The sequence below is a fragment of the Vicugna pacos genome, chromosome 18 (assembly GCF_048564905.1).
Source record: "Vicugna pacos chromosome 18, VicPac4, whole genome shotgun sequence".
In the NCBI taxonomy this organism is placed as follows: Eukaryota; Metazoa; Chordata; class Mammalia; order Artiodactyla; family Camelidae; genus Vicugna; species Vicugna pacos.
In genome coordinates, this window is record NC_133004.1 from 28,354,076 (window position 1) to 28,377,639 (window position 23,564).

Below are 23,564 nucleotides of genomic sequence, written 5' to 3' on the forward strand. Positions count from 1 at the left end.
TTTTATATTTTGCAATAATTCACATATTATTTATATAACTGAAAATTAAGACGTTAATTTCTTTAGAGAAACCTGCCCACACCAGTTCCCCTGGTTTGGTCTTTGGATCCTCTGGTGAGGGTTACTGCTAAAATTTCTGCCGTGTCTTAACTTGAAGTCTTCGGGTTAACGCCCGACTCGGAATACAGATTATTAAACTGCTTTTCACTCTAAGATTTGTTTGGAATAAGTATGGGTCTAAATATTGGAGTGAACATTTTCTTTTCAGTACATGGCATGTTCTAAATAGTTCTATCAGGATGAGGTGAAGCACATACTAGGCAAAGAAATTCTGAAGCATTGTACTGCAATTGCATATAAAACTATTTAAGTAGCTTCTTGGAGGAAGTTGCTGGCATCCAGGTAGCGTGGCCGAGCGGTCTAAGGCGCTGGATTAAGGCTCCAGTCTCTTCGGGGGCGTGGGTTCGAATCCCACCGCTGCCAGAAGTTGTCTTTTGTCCCTCCTGCCTCAGCGCCCAGCTCTGTTTTCAGCTGTTTTTGCGGCCTCATCAGCGCCCCCTGCCGCCGGCTGGGCTGGCGTCCCGCATGAATGGAGCGGCGGAGGGGGCGGGTCGCGCGCGCCGGGGCGGGGCATTGTGGGTAAAAGGAAGCGCGAGGGCTGGCCCCGCTCCCCCCACGTGTCCGCTGGAGTTTCTCTACCAGCAACATGGCCGCTGCCTGAGAGGAGAGCCGGGCCGCCGCCGCCTCTGCAGCCTGCGGGTACCTGGGCCGTTGCCGCCGCCCGCGCTCGGGCCTCGCGGAGAGGTGAGTGCTGGATTGGCAGCGCCCACCGGGGTGGAGCCTGGCCCCACTCATAAGGTGGGCGCCTGGGCTGGGCTGCAGGGTAGGCCGGGAGGCCCGCGCCGCACAGTCCCCAAGGGCTGGGGGCCTCCCGAGACTCGGCGGGAAGGACGGGCAGCCTGCCCCAGTAGACCCGGGCCTGCCCTGGGGTCCCGACCCCGACCGGGCCCGGGAGTCGGGAAGGCCGCGGCCGGGGTTGCCGGCGGTGACTCAGGGTCCAGCCGCCTTGCCCCGCCCGTCCCAGGCGGGCCTCCTACGGGAGCACCTGTCCGAAGGCAGCCGGTGTCCTGCCGGCGTGGCGGCTTTTGGCGATGGCTGCGTGGTGGGCGTGAGAAGGGGGCCTGACCACCCGCGAGGGAGGCGAAAGCCATTGGACAGTGTGGCTCGGGGCCGGCGGCCCGCCCTGATGGGCAGTGGGAGGGTGCCCGGGCCCCCGCCTCGTTGCTCTACCAGATCAGCCTCCGCCCGGCCAGGTCCGGAATTCTTCATTCATTTATTCCGCCACCATTCAGTGTTAATTGGGAGCCAGCTACGTGCCGCAGATACGGCCCTGACCATTTGGTCAGAGGAGGTGTCAGTAAGCACATAAGCTAAACCAGTAAATAAACAAGGGCCTTCCATTATGATCGCTTTAGAATCGTTGGGCTTGCGGGCAGAAAGAGATCTTAGCAGTCGCTACAGTTTCTTCATCTGTGAAATGGGGATAATAGAATTTCCTATCTCATAGGATCGTGGTGAGGGCTAAATAGGGTTAGACGGGAGAAGCCCCAGTTTGCAGCGTTTGATTGGTGACTGGGTCTCCTACCCTCTTATACTGGAAGAAAACATGTTGCTAAGGAGTAACAAACCTTCCTATGGGTTGCACTTAGACTTTATTTAATCCTCACCACAGTTCTTTGGAGGTCGGTAGTTTTATTATCCCCACTTTAAGGATGAAAATAGTGCACTATATCAAGATCAAGCAACTCCAGGTGGGCGCTGCGTAGGAAGTAGCAGACCTGGGATTTGAACCTATGTAGTTCTGCTCCGTAGTGCGAGCTCTTACCCACTATACTATACTGCCTTTTATTAAGGGAGCTTGCAGCATATTCGTTAAGAATGAGAATAAGGATCTTTGACACCAACTAGACAAGACTTCTGTCCTAGCTCTGCCATTCTCCAGCACTGTGACCTTGGGCAAGTTACTTTCTCAAGTTGTTTCCTCACTTCTTAATTGGGGATGATAACTGTTGATTTTTAGGGCTATTGAGCAGATTAAATGAGAATGCATGTTAAGTCCCTACAGAAGGGAGGATCTGACTCTTGAGAGTTAATCCTTCTTGCCCCTAGGCCATCTCTGCCTTTAACTTAGATGAACACTGAGGTGATCCAGAGAGGTAAAATGCCTTGTCTAGGGGGCACACAGCCAGTAAGAGTACAGACTTTGAGACTGTTTGCCGTGGGGCACTCTCCCCTTACGCCCATTATATTTTGTCCTCACCCTCTCTAACTCCCTCCTGTATCTGAAGATTATTTGGAGTTGCCTCTGCTTTCTGACTGGCTGACAGGTTAGGTTCTTGGATGTAGCAAAGATGCACCTAGCTGTGGCCTTCAGAAACCACCTTAGATTCTCCTGGTTTCCTTGTCCCCTACCCATTTGTTGAACAGCCACCCTTTGGAGGATGTTTTCTGTGCCCAATGCCATGGAGCCACTGCCACAGAGTACTCTTGTGGTCACAGGACATCCTATAGAGGCCAAAGTAGTCATTGCTGCTGGGGAAGTTTGGCTAGTGGTGGCTGGGAGGCCTGTACCTGCCTGTAGGCCGCACCCCTCTCCGTTGTCAGGTGTCCAAGAGGCCCAAACCATGAGGCCGGCAGGCTCACTGGGTTAAAGTCTGTAACCGCCTGATTTCATGCACTCGTTCGCTCATCTATCCTTTGTATTGAGTGTTTACTTCACGCCAGGCACTGATCTAGCTATTGAGAAAATAGCATGGATTTTTTTAAAAGGTAATAATCCCCATATCAACTTTACGAAGTAAATATAATCATCTCCATTTTATGGTTGAAGCACTGAGAGGCCCTCATGAGGCTTCCATTCCAGTGCAGAAGACAGACAACACATAAGCAGATAGACTAGGTCGGTCCTGATTGTGATAAGAACCACGAAGGAAATAAAATGGCATGTGGTAGTGACTGGAAACAGGTTTGGGGTGACCTGTCTACTCCTGGAGGGGGTGAGGGTGTTGATATCCAATGAACAGGAGCCAGCCTTGAAAACCCTGAGGACAACAGATGGTGTGCAGAGGTCCTGAGACAGGCTGGGGCTCAGCTTGTTGGAGGCCCAACAAGATCATACAGGACCTTGGGGCCATGCAGAGGAATTTGAGTTTTATTCTATGTGGCAGTGGAAGGATTTTGAACAAGGAAATGATGTGACTTACTTTTCTGCAAGGACAATTCTGGCTATTTCTGGGAGGACTGGAGGTAGGAAAGACTTGTTGGAGCAGGACTTTTCAAATTACAGGTCAAGAAATAAATTATTAAAAAAAACAAATTACAGATCAGGATTTATTCGTGGGATGTGAAATCAACTTAGGGGGATTGTAACCAGTATTTTCAATTTTAATGAGTGAGAGTGAAAAACATCACAGATAGTAGTGGCAGTTGCTGGTTACGAGAAACCTGGTTTTAGTTAGGTCATTGTCTGTATATTCTGGGTCATTTATATGGAATTGATTTCTTACTGTGGGTCTTAGGCTGAAAAACGTGAAAGCCACTGAGTTGGGTGATGTTGGCTGGGACGGTGAGGGTTCCTGAAGCCCTCCCTGACTGAGGAGAGGCCAACAGGGAATGGCCGAGAAAGCCTATCTGTCAGGGATGATTGTGTCTTGGGATCCTCCCAGGCCACACCCTCTTAGTACTTCTGGTCTGTTCCCTGGCTCACCTGGAAGTCCCCAGTCTCCCACTTGTCCACAGAGCCAGCTGCAGAGAAGGCAGGTTCCTAACATACAATTCTGGCCCTGGGCAGCTGGTGCAGATGGGGTGGGGTCCCTCTGGGCAGTAGCCGGCACCTAAAAACTGCCGACTTGGGGCTTGTGATTTTCATCCAGTCTTCTCACCCCTGACTGTCGGAGGTAGCCTGCTTCCCTCCGCTCTCTTCCTCTGCTCCGAGTGCTTTGGTAGCTCCCTAAAAACGGCACTCGTATATTCAGTCTACATACACGTACTGAGTGCCTGCTGTGTGCTAGGCACTGGGGGGTACAGCAAGGGACAAAATAGACGAAAGTGTCTGCCCTCATGTAGCTTACCGCTTAGTGGGGGTGGGGACAAATACTAAACACAGAGCTATGTAAACTGCCACGTGGTCATAGTGCTGTGGAGAAAACCAGAGCGGGGAGGAGCTGGCAGGGAGGAGCTGGCAGGGAGGGATGCTGCAGTTCTGAACTGGGGGCACGGGGAGGGTCTTAGCCATCAAGTAACACCTGAGCAGAGGCCTGAAAGAGGTGAAGGAGGGAGCCATGAGGTGATGGGGGTAGAGCAGCTTCAAAGGCCCAGAGGAGAGGCGGGAGGGTGGCCTGTGGGAGAGGCAGTCTGAGAGGAAAGGGGCAGGAGAGGGTTGTTGAGGGCCTCACGTGGGATGGAAAAGACTTGAGCTTTCGTTCTGAGTGCGATGGGAGGACTTTGGAGTGACATGACCTGACGTGGCTTTCAAAAGAACGGCTGGCTGTGGGGTGAGCAGAGACCTTAAGGGGCACAGGTGGGAGCAGGGAGACCAGTTAGGAAGCCGCTGCTGGAAGGTGGGCGGAGATGGAGCTGGCTGGACTGGGGCGCTGGCGCTGGGGGCAGCCGGATTCCTGACATACTTTGAAGGCAGAACTGACAGGATTTGCGGCTTGGCGTGAGAGGAAGAGAGGTATGGAAGATGACGCCCATGCTTTGGCCTGAGCCATCTCAGAGTCTGGAAAGTGTGTCTGGAACAAGAGCGATGACTGCACCTTGTGGCTGGGGCGGTGTGGGGGGAGCTCACAGGATATTGAGTCCCCTGGCGGAAGTATTACGCTCGTTTAAGTATTAAACCATTCAGATGGTGAGTACATAAGACAAAAATCCAGCTGGTCTTACCCAAAAGGAGAGGTCTGGGAAGAACTGCTGAGATCTGAGGTGCCCAGGTGCCCTTCCAGCTGTGACCATCCCCTCCCTGACGTGGAGGGTCGGCCCAGCTGAGCTGCAGTCAGCCCTCCGTCTCCATGGGTCCAGCCAACCTCGGAAAGTTCCAAAAAGCAAAACTCGACTTTGCTCTGTGCCTGGCAACTATTTACATAGCATTTACGTTGTATTTCTACATGTAACTATCTACATAACACTTACATTATATTAGGTATTGTAGATATTCTAGAGATGATTTAAAGTATGGGATGTGTGGGCAAGTACGCAAGTACTGCGCCATTTTATACAAGAGACTTGAGCATCCATAGAATTTAGTATCCCCGAGGATCTTGGAACCAGTCTCGCCCGCCCCTTCCCCACAGGGACAGTGTGCTCACCCTCTGTCACGGAGACCTGCAGCGTTCCCTCCTCCAGGCACTTGAAGTGCTTCCTGTTGTTCCTGGAATCCCTCCTCCCCTCTGCAGTCCTGGCTTGTCCAAATCTTTCTGTCCTTCAGGGCCCAGCCCGAACGCCCCTCTTCTCTCCTCTCAGCTTCCCTACCTCTAGCTGTGACCTGAAGTTGGATGGCCTGGCGTTGACGTCCAGTGGGTCCTCTTGCTGTGGGGATTTGAGTAAGACACAACAAAAGTGTCTCCGAATCCCAGTCTCCTTGTTATAAAACAGGGGCAATTAAGAGGAAAGTATGTGAAGAGGGTCATTTTTAGACATGAACACACACACAAAACCACAGAAAGGAGGTCATCTCACTCAGGGTTGGGGTTAAAGTCAGCTTCAAAATCAAACATAAGAGGTGGAGTCACCTGGGAACCCAAGCCTTGGGACTGTCTGCTCATCCTGCTGCGCCTCAGACTCTTGAAAGCTTCCCTGTTACTTCTCCAGTGTATTCATCATGGTTGTGGACTAGCCAGCCTCCATCCTCCTGCCTGGCAGTGAATTCTTCGTGAGTGATCAGAAAACCCCTAAAACCAATCACATATTCTTTCCCGTGGGTGTAGCTGACATGTGATGACTTGGATTTACCTGTTTGCACCCATTGCGTAGTTGCTTCTGCCCCTTTTTGGGGGGGCCAGTGGGGTATACAGTGGGCTGCCCACTTTTGACTGTGTGATAGATGTAGAAATAAGATCAGTTTATGTTTGTCTTAAGCACCTCCCTCCCAGAGCAGGGCTGGTTGCAGAACAGGTGCCCAGGTTACATGGCTGACTGACTGACATCCAGGCCTCTTGCTCTCCTTGCAGATTGAGTCCGAGGACTGCGCGGCTGGCTCCGCCCTAGTATGGCCAATGAAGAAGATGACCCAGTCGTGCAGGAGGTAACTGCTGTTCCCATCTTCTGCCAGGGTGGGGTCCCTCCCATCCATCCATCCTCAGGCCAGCCTGGGACCTGTGGGCATCCGCCATGCCTAGAACCTTCTTCCCCATGTACCTCCCTGGTTGACCCTTCACTTCCTTCAGGTGTCTGATCCAGTATCACCTCATCGGAGGATTCCCTGACCACCCTGCCTCGTGTGACCTTCTCCTACATACCTTTCCTAGCCCCTTGCTTTGGCCATGCCTTGCACTTGACCATAGCACTTCTCAGCCCCCAAACATAAGTCTCCTTCCACTAGAGTATAAGCTTCATGAGGGTGGCGATTTTGTTTTGTTCACCACTGTTTTTGCAAAGCCTAGCACTTAATAGATCACTCAGTGACTATTTGTTGAATGAATGAGCATTCATTCTTTCTGGGCTTACCCAGGTTTAGTCATTTGGCAGTTCTCTGGATCCATTGTGTGCTGGGGGCTGTGAGCAGTGAGCCAGGCAGTATCCCTGCCCTTAGGAAGCTTAGGATCTGTGGATTGAAACTGACAAAGAACGAGTCTTAGGATGCAGACACTGGGGAGGTATGTTCCAGAGTCAGCCCAGACAGGAACACACCCTGGAGCCTCCATGCCTTTGCACATGCTGTTCCCTCCACCTAGAATTCCCTTCACACATGCCTCCCATGTGGCTGATGAGCCTTCTCTCATCCTTGAAGCCTGGAGGTGGGAGAGGGCATGGTTCAGAGGAAGAGCTAGGAAGCTGGAAGGTAAACTGCAGTGGGGCGGGGGCAGTAAGGGTTGAGAAGAAAGCAAGTAGGGCCATGAGAAGAAAGCAAGTAGGGCCAGGTCGGTGCACCTTAAGACAGATGACAGGCTGATCCAAGACAGGTGATGGAGGCCCAGGGAGGAAGCCCTCCCCTGCCCCGTCCTCATCAGATAAGCCTTTAATCAGGCTCTAGGGTGCATCCTGATCTGGGCAGCCCCAGGGAATGCATTTTTTATTGGATTACAGTGAACCTGGGCTGGTGACCCTGGACATACCTAGATTGGAGACTCAGTTTCCTCTGTTTTTAGCATCAGCAGATTGATTTCCTCCTCCCCGAAACTGCCTCTAGGGGCCACTACCCCTTACCTGAAATTTGAGGAGCATGCGCATGCCTGGGGCAGATCAGGCACTGGTTTCTGTCTCCTGGTTAAGTCTTCTTCCCTTGTTCCAGATCGACGTGTACTTGGCCAAAAGTCTGGCAGAGAAGCTCTATCTGTTTCAGGTAATTATGGGACATAAAGGTAAAGGGGGGAGAAAGCAAGTGTTGGTGGGTGGTGGAGACTTAGTAAGCGATGGGCGAGGAACAGTGGGAGTTCTTGGCGCAGAGGTTGTGATAAGACAGTCTGTTTGCTTTTACGGGCAGGTCGATAGTAGTCTCTCATTTTTAAAGTGGGAAAGCCAAGGCAACTCTGAGAGGCAGACCGCGTAGTGGATGAACTTGGGCTTGCCAGCACCGAGGCCCAGCTCCAATGCGACTTAGCTGCAGGCCCTTGCCCGGGGAAGTTCTTTAAAAAAAAGCCTCCCTGTGTCTTAGTTTTTTTGTCTGCAAAATAGTGATAGTAGCAATACCCGATGACAGGGTCCCCTTGGGGATTGGATGAATCAATTTTTTGTTCGTTTTATGATGAGTAGATGATTAGGTTTATTTGTTTATTTGTAACAGAGGGGCTGGGGATTGAACCCAGGACCTCGCACATGCTAAGCATGCTCTCTACCATTTGAGCTATACCTTCTTCCCTGGATAAGTCTATCTTGAAGTGCTTTGAATGCTGCTTGAGAATGAGGACCACCGCTGTTATTGAGGCTCAAGGAGGGGCTTTCAGGGGCAGCCTCTGGGCAGCATGGGTGACCCTTGATTTCCAGCTGTGAGTCCCCCCAGTTTTTACGCCCGCCCCCTCCCCTGGGCTGGGCCAGTAGTTCATCATGCTCACGAGTATCACTCACAGACTGTATGCAGGCACTTGTTTAAGCATTTTACGTATGTTAACTCACTTCATCCCACAATACCCCTGTGGTGGTGATTATTATTGTAATTTTATAACAGCTTCATTGAGATCTAATCCACACCATGCAAGTTCCCCACTTAAGTGTAAATGCAATGGATTTTAGTCTAGTCACAGGGGGTGTGACCAGCACCAGTCTATTTTAAGAAGTGTTTGCAGCTGCCGCCTGGACCCCCTTCCCTACCTGCGGTCCTAGGCAACCGTTAACCTATTTTCTGTCTCTGTGGATTTGCCTGTTGTGGACATTTCACAGAAGTGGAGTCGTATAATATGTGGCCTTTCTTGCCTGGCTTTTTTATGTAGCATGTTTTCAAGGTTCACCCATGTTATATCGTGGATCAGTCCCTCACTCCTGTTTATGGATGAGTATACTCCAGTGTGTGGATATATACACACCACATTTTGTTTACCTGTGCATCAGTTGATGGATATTTGGGTTGTTTCCATGGCTGGGCTATTATGGATAATGCTGCTGTGAACATTCCTGTCCAAGTGTTTGTGTGGGGATGTTCTCATTTCTCTTGGGCATATACCTGGGAGTGGAATTCCTGGGTCCTATAGAAACAGTGTTTAATATTTTGAGGAACTATTATGCACCACTTTACATTCCCAGCAGTCAGGTTATTAAGTGTTTTTGTCCCCATGTTGCATATGAGAAAACGAGGCACAGGGAGGCTAGTAACCTGCACAGGGGGCCTGGGACAGGGTGGCAGGAGCCGCCGTGTGTGCTGGGGAGAGGCCTGGCACCCGTCCCCAGGCGTCTGTCTTCACAGGCTTTGGGGCTGGGGCCTGGCTGGCCTCGTGCACCTGCTTCCTTGGCCAACAGCAGAGTGATGGTGGAAAGGGTGGTGGTGACAGTGGACCCGTGTGTGTTCATGGGGTGCCGGGCCCCGTGCCGGATGTCAGCTCCATTTGCCTCTTTCCCTGCTCCTAGTGGCCTTGGGAGGCGAGGACACCCATGCTTGGGGAGGCGAGGAGCTTGCCTGAGTACCCAAGGAGCAAGTGGCAGTTAGGGCTGGAACCCAGACTGGTCTGATTCCAGAACCTGTGTCCCTCCCTACCATTCTTCCCAGAGACCGGGAAATTGCATAGCTGCCCCGGACCTTGGCAGACCAGGGGCCTCCCGGGCTGTCATGGGCCAGCCTGTCCCAGCCTAGGGCTCAGTCCAGACCAGCTGTGCCTCAGGCCATTCCTGGACCTAAGCTCCAAGTTCCTGCCCCAAGCTCCAGCCCAGGAAGCAGGAAGGAGTCACTGTGTTGCTATTTAAGTGAGCTTTTAGGAAACAGCCATTTCCGTGAGATGCAATGTAGCTGATCTCAAGCAGCCCCCACAAAGGAGGGCGTGCTTTACACACTGCCACCCCTCCACCAGGCTCATTCTGAAGGCTATCGTGGTGGCAGCAGTGACAGCCACAGCTTTTTGAAAGTAGCCCCAAACCATGAGTCATCCACGCACCCAGTAGTGTATGTGCAGCACGAGAGAAAGAAAGGAAAAGTGTGTCTGTGGGTACTGATGTGGAAGGATGTCCCCAGTGTGTTCAGAGCAGAGAAGCGATTTTCAAGCAGTATGTTCAGGTGTGACATAAAATAACCTCACCCCTAATGACGCTGTGTCTCAGAGAGGGCTGTCTGAGCAGGTCAGTTGTAGACCAGCTCCCTTTCTGTCTTCAAATTGTTATTACGGAAAAGCCCACACACCAGCAACAGGAGAGAGACCTTCCTCTGCCCACCCACTTCTGCCCGGGGGTCCCGTTCATCCAGCGGGGCTTCGCGAGAACCCCACCCCTGCCCTTACAGTAGAGTGTAGAGCCCCCTCCCTCTTGGCTGGTGTAGAATAGCCAATATTGTATGTAGTGCGGCGTGCTTTTCCGTGATGGCGAGTGGGTAGGGGGTGGCAGGCTTCGCGCAGCCGTCTGTCCCCAAATCTGCCTGCGGCGGCCCGTGCTGTGTTTCGTGCTGTGTCACGCGCTGCGGCGACCCCCTCCCGCGTACTGACTCCTATAAGCGCTTCTCTTTGCATAGTCACGTAGCTCCCCACCCCCCTTCCTGTATCTCACGCAAGTTTTATACTCTAATATAAATTAGAGAGAGAATGAGATGGTGGTTCTCACAGATCCGTCGCCCGGCGTCAGTAGTGAGTGGCGTTTGGGCCTTGTTTTCCCTCTTGGCTTCCTGTGGTCTCCTGTCACTGGTCCTTCTCTACCTGCATGGCCTGTAAACTGGCAGTTAGACCTCACCCTCTTACCCTGACTCGCCCAGCGGTGCTCTGGGGCCACGTGCGCCGGGGCCTGCTTGGGTTCCTGATGCCTAGGCGTATCCCTCTGAAGCCAAAGACATCTGACAGCCGCCCTTTGGAAGGAAGCTAGGTGGAGCTAGGGAGAAGGGGGTGCAGATGGAAACCAGCAGGGGCCTCTGGGCTCAGGTGTGGGGTCGGGGTGAAAGGTAGCTATTGATTCTTGGCCAGAGGCCCAGAGCCCAGCTCTGGTCAGGCAGACTGACGACTCCCTTCCCCTCCCCAGTACCCTGTGCGTCCAGCCTCGATGACCTACGATGACATTCCTCACCTCTCAGCCAAGATCAAGCCCAAGCAGCAGAAGGTGGGGCTGCCTGTTTGATTGGGCGGGTGGGGGGCCAACAGGGTGGGAGCTGGAAGAAGCCAGGAGACAGGCCTTTGGGGACTGGAAGCCCAGAGGAGTGATTGGAGAGATAGGAAGAAAAAGCAGCCGCTTACAGGGCCTTGAAAGCTGAGGAAGGAAGGAATTCCAGAAAGAAAGGGAGTGGGCAGCCCTAGAGAGGCCAGGGAGGAGTGAGGCTTCAGATGAATTAGAGAACGAGATGGCGTGGACAGAATAAGGCCTGATGGGGGATCTCCTGCTTCTGGGCAGGGTCAGGATTGGCAGGGGCTGGGGTTAGGAGGTGGCCATGGCGGGGCTGGGGGATCCCCTGAGGACTGTGCCTTGGGGTCCTCATAGCTGGTGGGGTGCGTGGTGCCTCCAGGTGGAGCTTGAGATGGCCATCGACACCCTGAATCCCAACTATTGCCGCAGCAAAGGGGAGCAGATCGCGCTGAACGTGGATGGCGCCTGCGCCGACGAGACCAGCACATACTCCTCGTGAGTTCCCTGGGCCTCAGGCCTCCGAGCTCCCCTTTCTTCAAGTATGAGCCTTCCAAAGCCCTTGGAGACATCTAGGCCCTGTGCCCCATTGCTGGTCTCCCCACCAGCATCCCACCTTTGCACAACTGGACCTGGCTCAGACCCGTCCCCGTGGGAAACTTCTTCTCTCCTGAGATGGCTCCCCTGACCAAGGTCTTCCTGGGCCGAGCAGAAACCTGGGAGTGGGAGCTGCCACCCACTGCTTGTCTCTTGGGCCACAGACAAGGTTTCCTCATCCCCAGCTTCCCTCCTGCAGCACGTGTAGCCTGTCCTGTGGTCTTGGTCCCTGGCTTTTGGATTTTAGGGTTGGGGTGGAGGGGGCTGTGCCTGCCAGGCCTGAGCCTGGAGCTTCCTTCCTCGCGACATCCGTTCTCACTGTGCTTCTAGGAAGCTGATGGACAAGCAGACATTCTGCTCCTCCCAGACCACCAGTAACACGTCCCGTTACGCTGCTGCGCTGTACAGGCAAGGTACCCACGCTGGGCATCCCGGGCTGCTGGGGTCGTGGCTGGGAATGGTTCTTGGCCTGGTCTGGTGGTCCTATGGCTCTGGGATTGGGGGCTAGAGCAGAGATAGGAGGTAGTTCGGCCGTGGGCTGAAGCCTTCAGGGGAGTCCGAGGCCCTTGGTGACTCCCTTGAGTCAAGCTGGGTGGGTCAGCCTCAGCTCCTAGAGTCAGGTCCAAGCCCATCTTCCTCTGCCAGGTGAGCTCCACCTGACACCTTTACACGGCATCCTGCAGCTGCGGCCCAGCTTCTCCTACCTGGATAAAGCTGACGCCAAGCACCGTGAGAGGGAGGCAGCCAATGAGGGTGAGCCCCCCAGCCCCCAGGTCTGTCTGCATCTTGGTGGGATGGGTGGGTCACGGGGAGAAGTACTGAAGGGATGGACTGCAGGATCCTTAGCAGCACCCCTGGCCTCTGCCCACTGGGTGCCAGTAGCACCCAACCCCACAGCTTTGACAACCAAACACGTCACCATTTATGTCCAATTGAGAACCACTGACTTACACAACTACCTCTGTCTAGAAGGAGAAGTCACAGACACCGCTGCTTGAGCCTGCTTGGTGGTGAGGCAGAGAGCGGGGAGCTGGGAGCTCCTCCAGAGGCTGCAAGCAGGGTTTTTTCTTTTAGCTGGAGACTCTTCGCAGGACGAAGCAGAAGAAGATGTGAAGCAGATCACGGTGAGTTCTGGCCCACAGAGAGAGTGGCCTGGGAGGCAGCAGGGCCAATGGTGTAGCTCAGCTGTCTGGAGGCAGCGAGGGGTGGGAAGGTCTGCACGGAATGTGGGCTCTGGGGTGAAACAGATACAGAAACAGCGTCCATCCTTAGAGCCCTGTTGCTGGGCTACCTGGAGGGATAAGCTAACCTCTTCCCAGCCTCAGCTGTCCCAGCTGTAAACTGGATTGCGGCCCTGGGTGTGTATAAGAAGGGGGGTATCCTGAGGCTTGGTTGGAATTGCCTGGTTAGAGGAAACCAGGGCCCCAGTGAACCCACAGACGTAGTCTGTGCCATAAAGCCTATGTCTTAATGGAGCCAAAACCTTGTTAATTAATTGTATAAGTCTATTATTTCAGGGTGCACAGATAGAAGTTTCTATCTTAACAGTTATTTGTGTGTTCTAAAGCGTCTTAGAAGAATATTGACCTTCCATTTATGGTTAAAATGAGTGTTTAAAGAAAAGTACTGCACATATAATGATACAAATGGTACACCAGTGTGGCTGATTGTGGTGAGTGTGTGCAGGTCCTTGGAGATGGGTAGGCATTGGCTTAACCAACACGGGGCTCATCCTGTTCTCGGGATAGCTTGTTGGATGACCTCAGATGCCTTCTTCCCTTCTCGGGGACCCACTGACGCTTGTTTAAAAAGACGTTCTTAGGCCTGTGTGCTTTAAAGGCTCCGCATAGAATCCCAGGAGTCTGTCAGCTAGCCAGCGCCCCTGCACAGGTGCCTATCACAAGAGGGGGGAGTCAGGGCTTGGCTCCATCTGGTCTCTAAGCAACAGAAACCCAGATCTACCTGGTGTGAGCCAAAAATGGCTGGTCCCTGTTACTGAAAAATGGAACTTTCCAGGGTAGCTTCAGCTATGGCTGGATTCAGGTGCCCAGAATCTGTCATCGAAGCCTGGTTTCTCCATCACTAGGTTCTGCCTTCCTCTTTTGGCCTCTTTCTTAGGCAGTGTGCCTGCCTCCAGCAGTAGAAAGAGTTGTCCTAGCTCACATCCTCCCAGCTTCCAAGACCCCAGAGGAAAAGAAACTGTTCTCTCATTACTTCTCATTGAAGTGCCAGACTGGACTCTTTGACTTGGCCAGCCCTGAACCACCCCTGTGACTAAGAGGATTCGGTGCTCAGACTGAGTCACGTGTCTGCTCCCTGCTGGAGCTGGGAGCACGTGTGGGTGGGACTTGGGGGAGGGATATTAGCGCTCCTGAACTGAAGGGGAAGGGAGTTTTCTAACAAAAAACTGGGAGTGGGGATGGACTGGGTGCTGGGCAGGCAGAAGCCAGAGGACACCACTCCCTGGCTGTGTCGCACGTCACAGAGAAGCACATGGTTGGAAATGAATTCAAAGACCTGTGCCAGAGGTGGAGGGTGGGGTGGGAGCGGGAAATGCCTCAGGCGTGGAGTTCTCTGGCCGCCTGGCGGGCGCTGGACTGGCAGCCCAGGAAGTGTCCCAGGCCTGCAGTCGTGACCCCTCTCCCCGCTCCCAGGTGCGGTTCTCCCGGCCTGAGTCCGAGCAGGCCCGCCAGCGCCGCGTGCAGTCCTACGAGTTCCTGCAGAAGAAGCACGCGGAGGAGCCCTGGGTCCACCTGCACTACTACGGCCTGAGGGTGAGCCGGGGAGGGGTCCTGGGAGACAGGCCCCAGCGCCCAGGATGTGCTACCTGGTGGCCTCGTTGTTCCACCTCTGATTTACTTCAGATGCAGTTGTAGCCACGGGAGAGAGGTTAACTCCTGTGGGTAGCTTGTGCTCGTTCCCACCTTCCCACCTAGCGTGTGCCCCACGGGAGTGAGTCTGCTTTTCCCCTCTTGGGGGTTGTGGCCCCCTGGGCTCTCCCTACGGGTGAGCATCTTGCTGGGCTTGGAGTGGGGCTAGTGTTTGGCTACGTTTTTTTGTGCATCATGGGCCCTGAACAAAGGCTAGACGCTTCATGGGATGCTCCGTGGATAACTGGCCATCTGTACCATGGCCGAGTTCTCTGTGAACCGGACAGCAGTGATTTTTACTATGCTTGACTTAGAACCCAGTCCTTGAAACTATATATTGAGCAAGGGAAGCAATTGAATATTAGCTCACAAAGACACCATAGGCGAAGGCTCCCCAACATATTTCTGGGGGAGGAACAACTCCTGATCTCTCTGGAACCTTCCTGAAAGAGACTTGTGTTGACAGAGCCTTGGACTTTGGGTCAGACTTCCAGAAGCTCTGCTGTTTCCTACTGTGTGGCCTTAGGCTGGTTCCTTACCCTCTCTAAGCCTCAGTTTCCTTATCTGTAAGGTGGAATTAATAGCAGTACCTAGCATCATAGTTCTTGGGGGAATTGGGGGATGAGATGAGTTGGTGTATACACAGCTGTTGGAACAGAGCCTGGCACGTAGAAGGGGCTCAGTGAATGTTAGCTGTTTTGGTCATTGCTCTCAGTGTTCTCGTACCAAGGACAGGGCACTGAGGCACAGATGCTGGGGCTGTGCATTGTAAAGGCAGGAAGGTGGCTGGTGGAGGCCTCATCGCAGAGGCCTTGAATGCCATGCTCAGGAAGTTGGATGTGATCCTGTGGCCAGCCTTGGAGCAGGACAGTGGGTGGCTGGAGCGGAAGGTGACTGAGGGGTGAGACCTGTGAATGGCAGAGCTCTGGCCCCGCAGGCCTGGACTGTTGGCTGAGGTCCCTCCCGCTCCCTGTTCCTCCCACAGGACAGCCGCTCTGAGCACGAGCGCCAGTACCTGCTGTGCCAGGGCTCCAGCGGGGTTGAGAACACGGAGCTCGTCAAGTCGCCCAGGTGGGGTTGGCTGGGCCAGGGTGTTATGTCCTAAGGGCTGCTGAGCCTGACACTGGCCCCAGGAGGGTCCTTCTGGCGTGGGTCCTTCCTTGGGACTGTGGTCCCTTCTGTAGGGTCGGATGGGGCCAGGAGAGGGGGGAAGTGGGAAGACATGGTCCTCCTTTCTCTGTGAATTTGGGGAAGGGTGGGGGGATCTTTGTCCCCCTCCCCCCTAGGCTGGATACAGCCTGGTTCAAGGGCAGGGGTGGGACAAGGACAGCCCTGGGAGCCGCTAACGCTGCCCCCTCTCCCCACAGTGAGTACCTCATGATGCTGATGCCTCCCAGCCAGGAGGAGGAGGAGTGAGTAGAGGCGGGCTGGATGCTCCCCCTTCCCCACCCCGAACCCCCCACCCCGGTCTCCTCTAACCCTTCCCCTTTGTTTTCAACAGAGACAAACCAGTGGCCCCCAGCAATGTCCTGTCCATGGCCCAGCTGCGCACCCTGCCCCTGGCTGACCAGATCAAGATCCTGATGAAGAATGGTGGGTGGGCACCCCTATCCTCCAGGGCACCCCAGCTCTGCCACCTCCTGGGGAAATAGAGTCAGGGACAGACTTCAGGACCAAGGGGCCAGAGGCCCCCAATACCCCGAGCCCACCCAGCTGTACAGCTGTCCTTGAGTGGGTGGTGGGCCGCTCCAGGTCCTTGCCACTCCCCTGCTGAGTGAGCTTGGACAGGTCACTGACCTGCTGAGCCTTAGACTATTTTTCTGTAGAAGGGGTCTAAGATAGCTCCTAGGGCTGAGGCCAGGCTTCTGAAGGGCTTACACAGAGCCTTGCATGTGAACAAATGTGCGCTACGTTCATTTTCATAATGAAGCGTGTTTACTTGCACTGTTTGTGGTACCCTCACCCGGCTTCACACAGTTGGGACTCTGAAGGCCAGAACCTTTGGGGTGGATGTGAGCCTTGAACCTCAGAGCTGAGTCCCAGGCTCTGGGCTCTTCTGAGATGCCAGCAGGAGGGTCTCCTGGGGCCCGAGCAGAGAGGGGTGCTCCCAGGGGGCCAGGCTGCTTGCCTTCCTACAGAAAACGTGGGGCCTTCCCCAGGCCCTGCCCCTGCTCACTTGGCTGGGGATGCAGTGGGTGGGGGTGAGCAGGACACAGTGGCTGAGTGCATGAACTATGGAACCAGACAGCTTGGGTTCATATCCTGACCCTGCCACTCACATCCTGACCCTGACCCTGACCCTAGCCACTTCAGCCATGGGTGTGTTTTGAAACCTTCCTGGGCTGAGCAGTGAGAGTCTTCCTCACAAGACACTCCTCAGTCTTCATGGGTGTCTGCTCCAGGGCTGGTGAGATGCAGGTGCCCACAGGCAATAAACTGCCAGTGAATGTCAGCTGTTCCTGGTGCCAGTGTCATCCTTAGTGTTCACGGGCTGGGCTTGTTCTGTGAGCTTGAAGCTCTAGAGACGTGCTGGGGAGAGGGACGGTCCAGGCCCTTCCCTCTTGTCTGATGTCTCCTGCGTCCTCCTCAGTGAAGGTCATGCCTTTTGCCAACTTGATGAGCCTCCTGGGCCCCTCCATCGATTCCATGGCTGTTCTGCGTGGCATCCAGAAGGTGGCGATGTTAGTCCAAGGAAACTGGGTGGTGAAGAGGTAAGTTCATCCTTAACAGGAGCTCTTAATCCGTTTAAATTTCATGCCGTTACTGATGTTTCGGGTTTAAATCTACCATGACACTTTCTGTTTGTCCTGCCTACATTGCATTTTATATTCATTCTTCTACTGAATTCTTTCCTTATTCAATTTCCCCTCCACTAATGTGGAAGGTACCCTTGATTCTTGGTGATTACCCTACGTACATTTGTAACTTAAAGTTTAATATTAATTGCTGCTTTCTACTCTCATCCATGATAATTCAGTGACCTTAGAATATATATATTTTAAATTTTATTCATTTATTTATTGTATTATTTTATTTTGGCAGGGTGGGTAATTAATTTTTTTTTTTTTAAGAGGAGGTGCTGGGGATTGAACCCAGGACCTTGTACATGCTAAGCATGTGCTCTACCACTTGAGCTATACCCTCCCCTAGAATATTTTATATTTATCTTCCTCCCAAGTCATGTGTCGTTGTATTTGTATATTTTAATTCTGTTTTAAATCCCACGAGACATTATATTATCCACTCACATCTTTGCCTTTTATTTTGCTCATCATTTGTTTCTGCATCTCTGACTTCCTGTCTGGGATAATTTCCTGCTGCTAAGGAATGCTGTGGGAGTTCTTTTAGTGCAGGTCTGCGGGTGATGAACTTCTTTGGTTTTTCTTCACTTAGAAATGGCTATTTCACCCGTATTCTTGAAGGATATTTTTACAGACTTTAGAAAATCTAGGTTGATTGTTTTCCTTCCACACACAGGTATAGTTTCATAGGAACTTGACTTCCATTGTCTCTCTTGTCGGTCTAGTCCATGACCCACCGTCTGATACCTATTCCTTTATTTTTTCTCTGGCCACTTTTAAGATTTTCTCTTGTTTTGGCTTTCCAAGCTCATTAACATGTGCCTAAGTGTGAATTTCTTTTTATTTATCCTGTTGGGGATTCATAGGCCTTGGGTTTGTGGCTTGCTGTCTTTTGGCAGTTTGTCTTCTGTGATTCCTTCTCTAGACTATCTGCCTTCTCCACTAGAGTGTCATTTTCAAGGGGGCAGGGACTGAATGTTTTGACTCTCTCTCTATCCGTGGTACTTAGTATAATGGCTGGCACATGGTAGTCCCTTGGTAAGTACAGTGTGGCTACATTTTATGACCCTTGAATTATACTCATTTTAAATGGTAGAATATAAAGTACATTAATATTCACTTTTTAGAAAGTACGATGTAAAATAAAGTCTTTCAAATATGAGTTATTTTAAATTTTCAAAAAAGTAATTCATTGCAGAAAAGTATCATTCCACAGTTGGTTGGCCAAGTAAACTGCTGAGTATGTTCATGTTACTGCCACATGGTGATGCCTGGGCTTCCACTCGGAGCCTGAGGGAGGGGAGGCAGAGGAACTGAGCCCGGGGACTGACGTGCCACCCCCATGCCGTTGGCAGCGACATCCTGTACCCCAAGGACTCCTCCAGCCCTCACAGCGGCGTGCCTGCCGAGGTGCTCTGCAGAGGCCGGGACTTTGTTGTAAGTGCCCGGGCTCTCTGGCCTCCTGGGGGGTGGTCGTGGGAGGGGGATAGGGGGCAGCACAGGGCATCCAGGACCTTGGCCCAGCCATGGAACAGAGGGCAGGTAAGTGTGATCTGGGGTGAGGGTGGGTGGGGCAGGCGGCACAGAGGTCGGGGCGGACGGCTCTGCCTTTCTCCTTCCTCTCGGATCCTGGAGTCTCCGCCTTCATCGAAAGCTTTGAGTTGAGTTCCTCTAGCCTGGAGGTTGCAAACTGAAGGCCCATAGCCATTTGAGCTGAGTGATTTTATTTTATTTTATTTTGTTTTATTTTACTTTATTTTATTTTTAATTGAAATATAGTTGATTTACAATGTTGTGTTAGTTTCTGATGTACAGCAAAATGATTCAGTTATACATATATATGTTCTTTTTCATTATAGGTTATTATAATCTATCAAATAGAGTTCCCTCTGCTACACAGGAGGACCTTGTTGTTTATCTATTTTATATACAGTAGTTTATATCTGCTAACTCCAAACTCCTAACTTATCCCTTCCTCCCTCTTCCCCTTTGGTAACCATAGCTTGTTTTCTGTGTTAATGGGTCAGTTTCTATTTTGTAAATAAGTTCATTAGTGTCATTTTTTTTAGATTCCACACATAGGTGATATCATATGATATTTTTCTTTTTCTGTCTGGTTTGCTTCACTAAGTATGATAATCTCTAGGTCTGTCCATGTTGTTGCAAACGGCGTTATTTTATTCTTTATGGCTGAATAATATTCGTGTGTGTGTGTGTGTGTGTGTGTACACACCACATCTTTATCCAGTCATCTGTTGATGGACATTGAGGTTGCTTCCATGTCTTGGTTATTGTAAATAGTGCTGCTGTGAGCATTGAGGGGCATGCATCTTTTTGAATTAGAATTTTCTCTGGATATATGCCCATGAGTGGGATTGCTGGATCATAGGGCAACTCTGTTTTTAATTTTTTAAGGAATCTCCATACTGTTTTCCATAGTGCCTATACCAAATTAAGTTCCCACCAACAGTGTAGGAGTGTTCCTATGGGCTGTTTGTCTTCATTGGAGAAATGTCTGTTTATGTCTTCTGCCCATTTTTTGAATGGGTTGTTTGTGTTTTTGTTACTGAGTTGTATGTGCTGTTTGTATATTCTGGAACTTTAAGTCCTTGTCATTGCTTCTTTGCAAGTATTTTCTCCTAGTATGTAAGTTGTCTTTCATTTTGTTTATGATTTTCTTTGCTGTGCAAAAGCTTGTAAGTTTAATTAGGTCCCATTTATTTATTTTTGCTTTTATTTCTGTTGCCTGGGTAGACTGACTTAGGGAAAGATTGCTACGCTTTATGTGAGAATGTTTTGCCTGTGTTCTCGAGTGGTGCTTTTAAAGTGCTGACTTGGTTGTCTGTTTTTACAAATCACAATCATGATAGTCCTGTCTTGTTGTGAATAACTGGACAGCCTGGCATCCCTGGACCCACACCCCCAAACAGCACCGACTTTGATCGGGCCGATGATCCCCAGCTCACCACAGTCCCGGGCGCGTCTGTTTCCCTCGGGCGTGTTCCCTGCACTTGTTGCTGTGGGCTTCTGCAGCTCCTGAGCTGGCTTGTGCCTTCACCCCATGACCCCACCCTGCCTCCCGCCTTCATCTCGAACTGAAGTCCCAGCCAAGGCATCCCTCCCAAGGGCTTGAAGCCTGAGCTGCTGGGACCTGCAGTGCCTCCCTTGACCTCGGCAGTGTGCTTTGTTTGCTGAGATCTGTCTCCTTGGAGCTGTCTGCGGTAACCTTGGTTAGCTCATGTCCAGGACCCATCACACTGGGCGGCCCTTAAGCTGTTTAATAAAAGAGTGTCTGCATGTTCTCTCTTCTCAGCTGGGTGTCCCAGCTCTTTTGGGCACTCAGCATCTACTTGCCTTTGTGGTATTTCTGTCTCTGGAGGGTCAGGGAGCAGTAGAATTGACTCCCAGCCTTGCTAACCACACACATGTGCTGTTCACGCTTAGCTGCCTGTCAGCCCTGCTCTGTTCGTGTAGACACTGTCACATCTAGGGGTCTGGGAGAGGGTCTAGTCAAATCTGCATTGTTGTAGGTGACAGAGGGGGCAAGACATCCCACACCCCAGGGAGCTTTTGTGGTGTGGATGAGGTGGGGTGGGTCCAGCTACCCTCCTGGAGGTTGTTTACAGAGGAGGAAGCGGAGGCTCAGAGTTGAAGTGACTGCCCACAGCCACACAGCCAGGACCCAGACCCAGGCTGGGAGCCGCTACTCTGGAGCCTCATCTTGGGCTCCCAGGACAGTCTGAGGTGCGTTTGTTTCTGCGTCCTGGAAACAGGCTTCTTTTTCTCCCTCAGATGTGGAAGTTCACGCAGAGCCGGTGGGTGGTAAGGAAAGAGGTGGCCACGGTGACTAAAGTAAGTGATGTTCTTGATCTGAGGCCCAGGCCTCACCACTGGAGGGATGTGGGCTGAGCGGGGTGTTTGACCTGGTCATGTCTCACCTTTGCCCCCCTCACCCCAGCTCTGTGCTGAAGACGTGAAGGACTTTCTGGAGCACATGGCCGTAGTGAGGATCAACAAAGGCTGGGAGTTCATACTGCCTTATGACGGGGAGTTCATCAAGAAGCATCCAGATGTGGTCCAGCGGCAGCACATGCTGTGGACAGGCATCCAGGCCAAGTACGAGCTTGCTGGGCGGGGTGAGGGGCAGCCAGGCAGAGGGACACTGGGTTGTGCCCCCAGCCTCCCTGCCTCCAGGGGCAGTGAATGCAAATTTGGGGCTCTGTGCACCCCTCCTCCACTCAGGTGGATGCTTGCTGATCCCAGAACCCCCGGCAGAGCTACTTCCTGCTGATCAGAGCTGACGCGTGTTCTGAGGGGGTTGGGGAGGAGAGGAAACCCTCAGGCGCAAGAGCCCGGGCTCGGGTGGGCCAAGGCATGCTGGCCAGGGACCAGCTGAGGGAGGGAGGGATAGGCTGCCACTCCCCACCCTGGCCCCAGGGAGGCTGTGGGGAGAGACAGTTGGAGCTCTAAGCATGTGGCGTCTGCAGTAACCAGGATGTCCGGGGCTTAAGGGGGTATTTCTGTTGGGAAGCAGATGACGGGAAACAAGGTTTAAAGTTAAGAGGGTTTACTCTTCTTTTCAGGTTAGAAAAAGTTTATAATCTTGTGAAGGAAGCCATGCCAAAGAAGCCAGATGGACAATCAGGTGCAGAGGGGTGTCGGCTGGGTGGGCCCCTAACCCCGGCACTGCCTCCAGCAGGGCTCGGTCTGGAGCGGGGCTGAGGGGGTAGCGGGTGTGTGACTCACCGTTGGCCGCCCTTCTGTACCCGCCTCCCCTGCCCCGCAGGCCACCACCTCAGGGACTGAAGCCGCTGTGCTCCGGGGCTGGGGCTGGGCTCTAGGCCCCTGAGACTTCTCACCCTTTTGGGTTTCCAGAGGTGGTGGGACAGGAGGAGCTGCTGGCAGTAACCCACCTGGCTTGGGCCTCCAATTTCCCCAGTTCTATTCTTCCTTATTTTTGGCCTAGCCAAATTCCTCCTGGGTGGGGTGGCGTGACAGGTGGGCTGGGCCACTTGCTTCTGCTTCCCTCCTGTCCCTCCCTCTGGTCAGCAGGGTGTCCCCTGTTGGGATGGAAGGGCAGAAGGGCCGTGGGTCTTCCCGGCACTTTCTGAACCCTCCTGAGCAGCCCTGCCTCTCCCCACAGGGTCTGCTGGGCTGGTCTCCGGGGACCAGCGGGTCCAAGTCGCCAAAAGACAGGCCCAGCAGAACCACGTGCTGCTGGAGCGGGAGCTGCAGCGGAGGAAGGAGCAGCTGCGGGCGTCCACGGTCCTGCCCGGGGTGCGGATCAAGGAGGAGCCCATGAGCGAGGAGGGGGAGGAGGAGGAGGAGCGGGCGGCGGAGGAGGACGAGGAGCCCATGGACACCTCGCCCAGCGCGGGCCTCCACAGCAGGCTGGCCAACGGGCTGCCGGGCGGGCGGCCGGCCGGCGGGGACAGCTTCAACGGGCACCCGCCCCCGGGCTGTGCCGGCACCCCCGTGGCCCGGGAACTGAGGGCCTTCGTGGAGGCCACCTTCCAGAGACAGTTTGTGCTCACGCTGAGCGAACTCAAGCGCCTCTTCAACCTGCACTTGGCCAGCCTGCCCCCGGGCCACACGCTGTTCAGCGGCATCTCGGACCGCATGCTGCAGGACACGGTGCTGGCCGCCGGCTGCAAGCAGATACTGGTGCCTGTAAGTAGCGCCTGCGGGACCGGCGGCAGACGAGGCCCCCCGGCTCCTCAAAGGGCTTCTAGGCAGGCCCTGGAGAGAAGTCTGGTCACCCGAGTGGCCTGAGCCCTGCCGGCTTTGGGGTAACAGCTGTTTGGGGGGGAATGGCTTGGGGACTTGGGAGACTGTCAGCTTCGGTTTGAATCTTGGCTCCCATGTGGTTGTGTGTGTGAGCTTGGGCTAGACAACCCCTCGGCTCTGCGCCCTCCTCTGACGTGGGTGAGTGTGCGTTGCTGTGTCCCGGGGCTTTGGTCAGGGCTCAGTGAGAGTCTGAAGGCCGGCGCCCGTTGCTCAGTACACAGCAGGGCCTCGGTCAAGCCGGCTCGGCGTCCTGGGTTCTAGTCCCCTCCCCTGCCGGCACCTCACTCACTCCTGTCAGCTTTGCCATTTTTCGGGATGATTTCACTTCTAGTGTCATTTGATCTTCCTTGCAATCGCAGGTGGAGAAACTGAATTCCAAAGAAGTGAAGTGAACTTGTGTAAATGTCACGTACCCAGGAAGTGGCAGAGCTGGAGTTTGAACCCCAGTATAGTGGCTCCAAGTCTTAAATCCTTTCTGCTTCAAGTCAGATGAGCAACCCTCTCACCAGGGCTCCTCCTGTGCCCGGGTCCCAGCAGGCCTCCCTGTCTGTAGAGG

The 23,564-nt window shown here is 53.2% G+C and overlaps 1 protein-coding gene and 1 non-coding gene across 3 annotated transcripts in view; both read left to right on the forward strand.

Annotated features, from left to right (window-relative positions):
• Positions 1–401: 401 nt before the first annotated feature.
• TRNAL-AAG (transfer RNA leucine (anticodon AAG)) lies at positions 402–483 on the forward strand. Its single transcript has one exon. It is a non-coding gene; the product is annotated as a tRNA-Leu (tRNA).
• Positions 484–657: 174 nt separating this feature from the next.
• POLR3E (RNA polymerase III subunit E) overlaps positions 658–23,564 on the forward strand; it is a 28,718-nt gene continuing 5,811 nt past the window's right edge. Inside the window, exons 1-18 of one of the 2 annotated variants that reach the window (XM_006201193.4) lie at positions 658–804; positions 6,228–6,301; positions 7,508–7,558; positions 10,858–10,935; positions 11,336–11,451; positions 11,881–11,963; positions 12,196–12,303; positions 12,625–12,674; positions 14,205–14,324; positions 15,406–15,491; positions 15,788–15,832; positions 15,922–16,013; positions 17,011–17,131; positions 18,577–18,658; positions 21,014–21,073; positions 21,180–21,337; positions 21,805–21,866; positions 22,365–22,891. In XM_006201193.4, coding sequence (XP_006201255.3) covers positions 6,266–6,301; positions 7,508–7,558; positions 10,858–10,935; positions 11,336–11,451; positions 11,881–11,963; positions 12,196–12,303; positions 12,625–12,674; positions 14,205–14,324; positions 15,406–15,491; positions 15,788–15,832; positions 15,922–16,013; positions 17,011–17,131; positions 18,577–18,658; positions 21,014–21,073; positions 21,180–21,337; positions 21,805–21,866; positions 22,365–22,891 — 1,875 coding nt within the window. In that variant the 5' untranslated portion in view covers positions 658–804; positions 6,228–6,265. The remainder of the gene's footprint in view (positions 805–6,227; positions 6,302–7,507; positions 7,559–10,857; positions 10,936–11,335; positions 11,452–11,880; positions 11,964–12,195; positions 12,304–12,624; positions 12,675–14,204; positions 14,325–15,405; positions 15,492–15,787; positions 15,833–15,921; positions 16,014–17,010; positions 17,132–18,576; positions 18,659–21,013; positions 21,074–21,179; positions 21,338–21,804; positions 21,867–22,364; positions 22,892–23,564) is intronic. The other variant, XM_072942744.1, reaches the window with a different exon arrangement.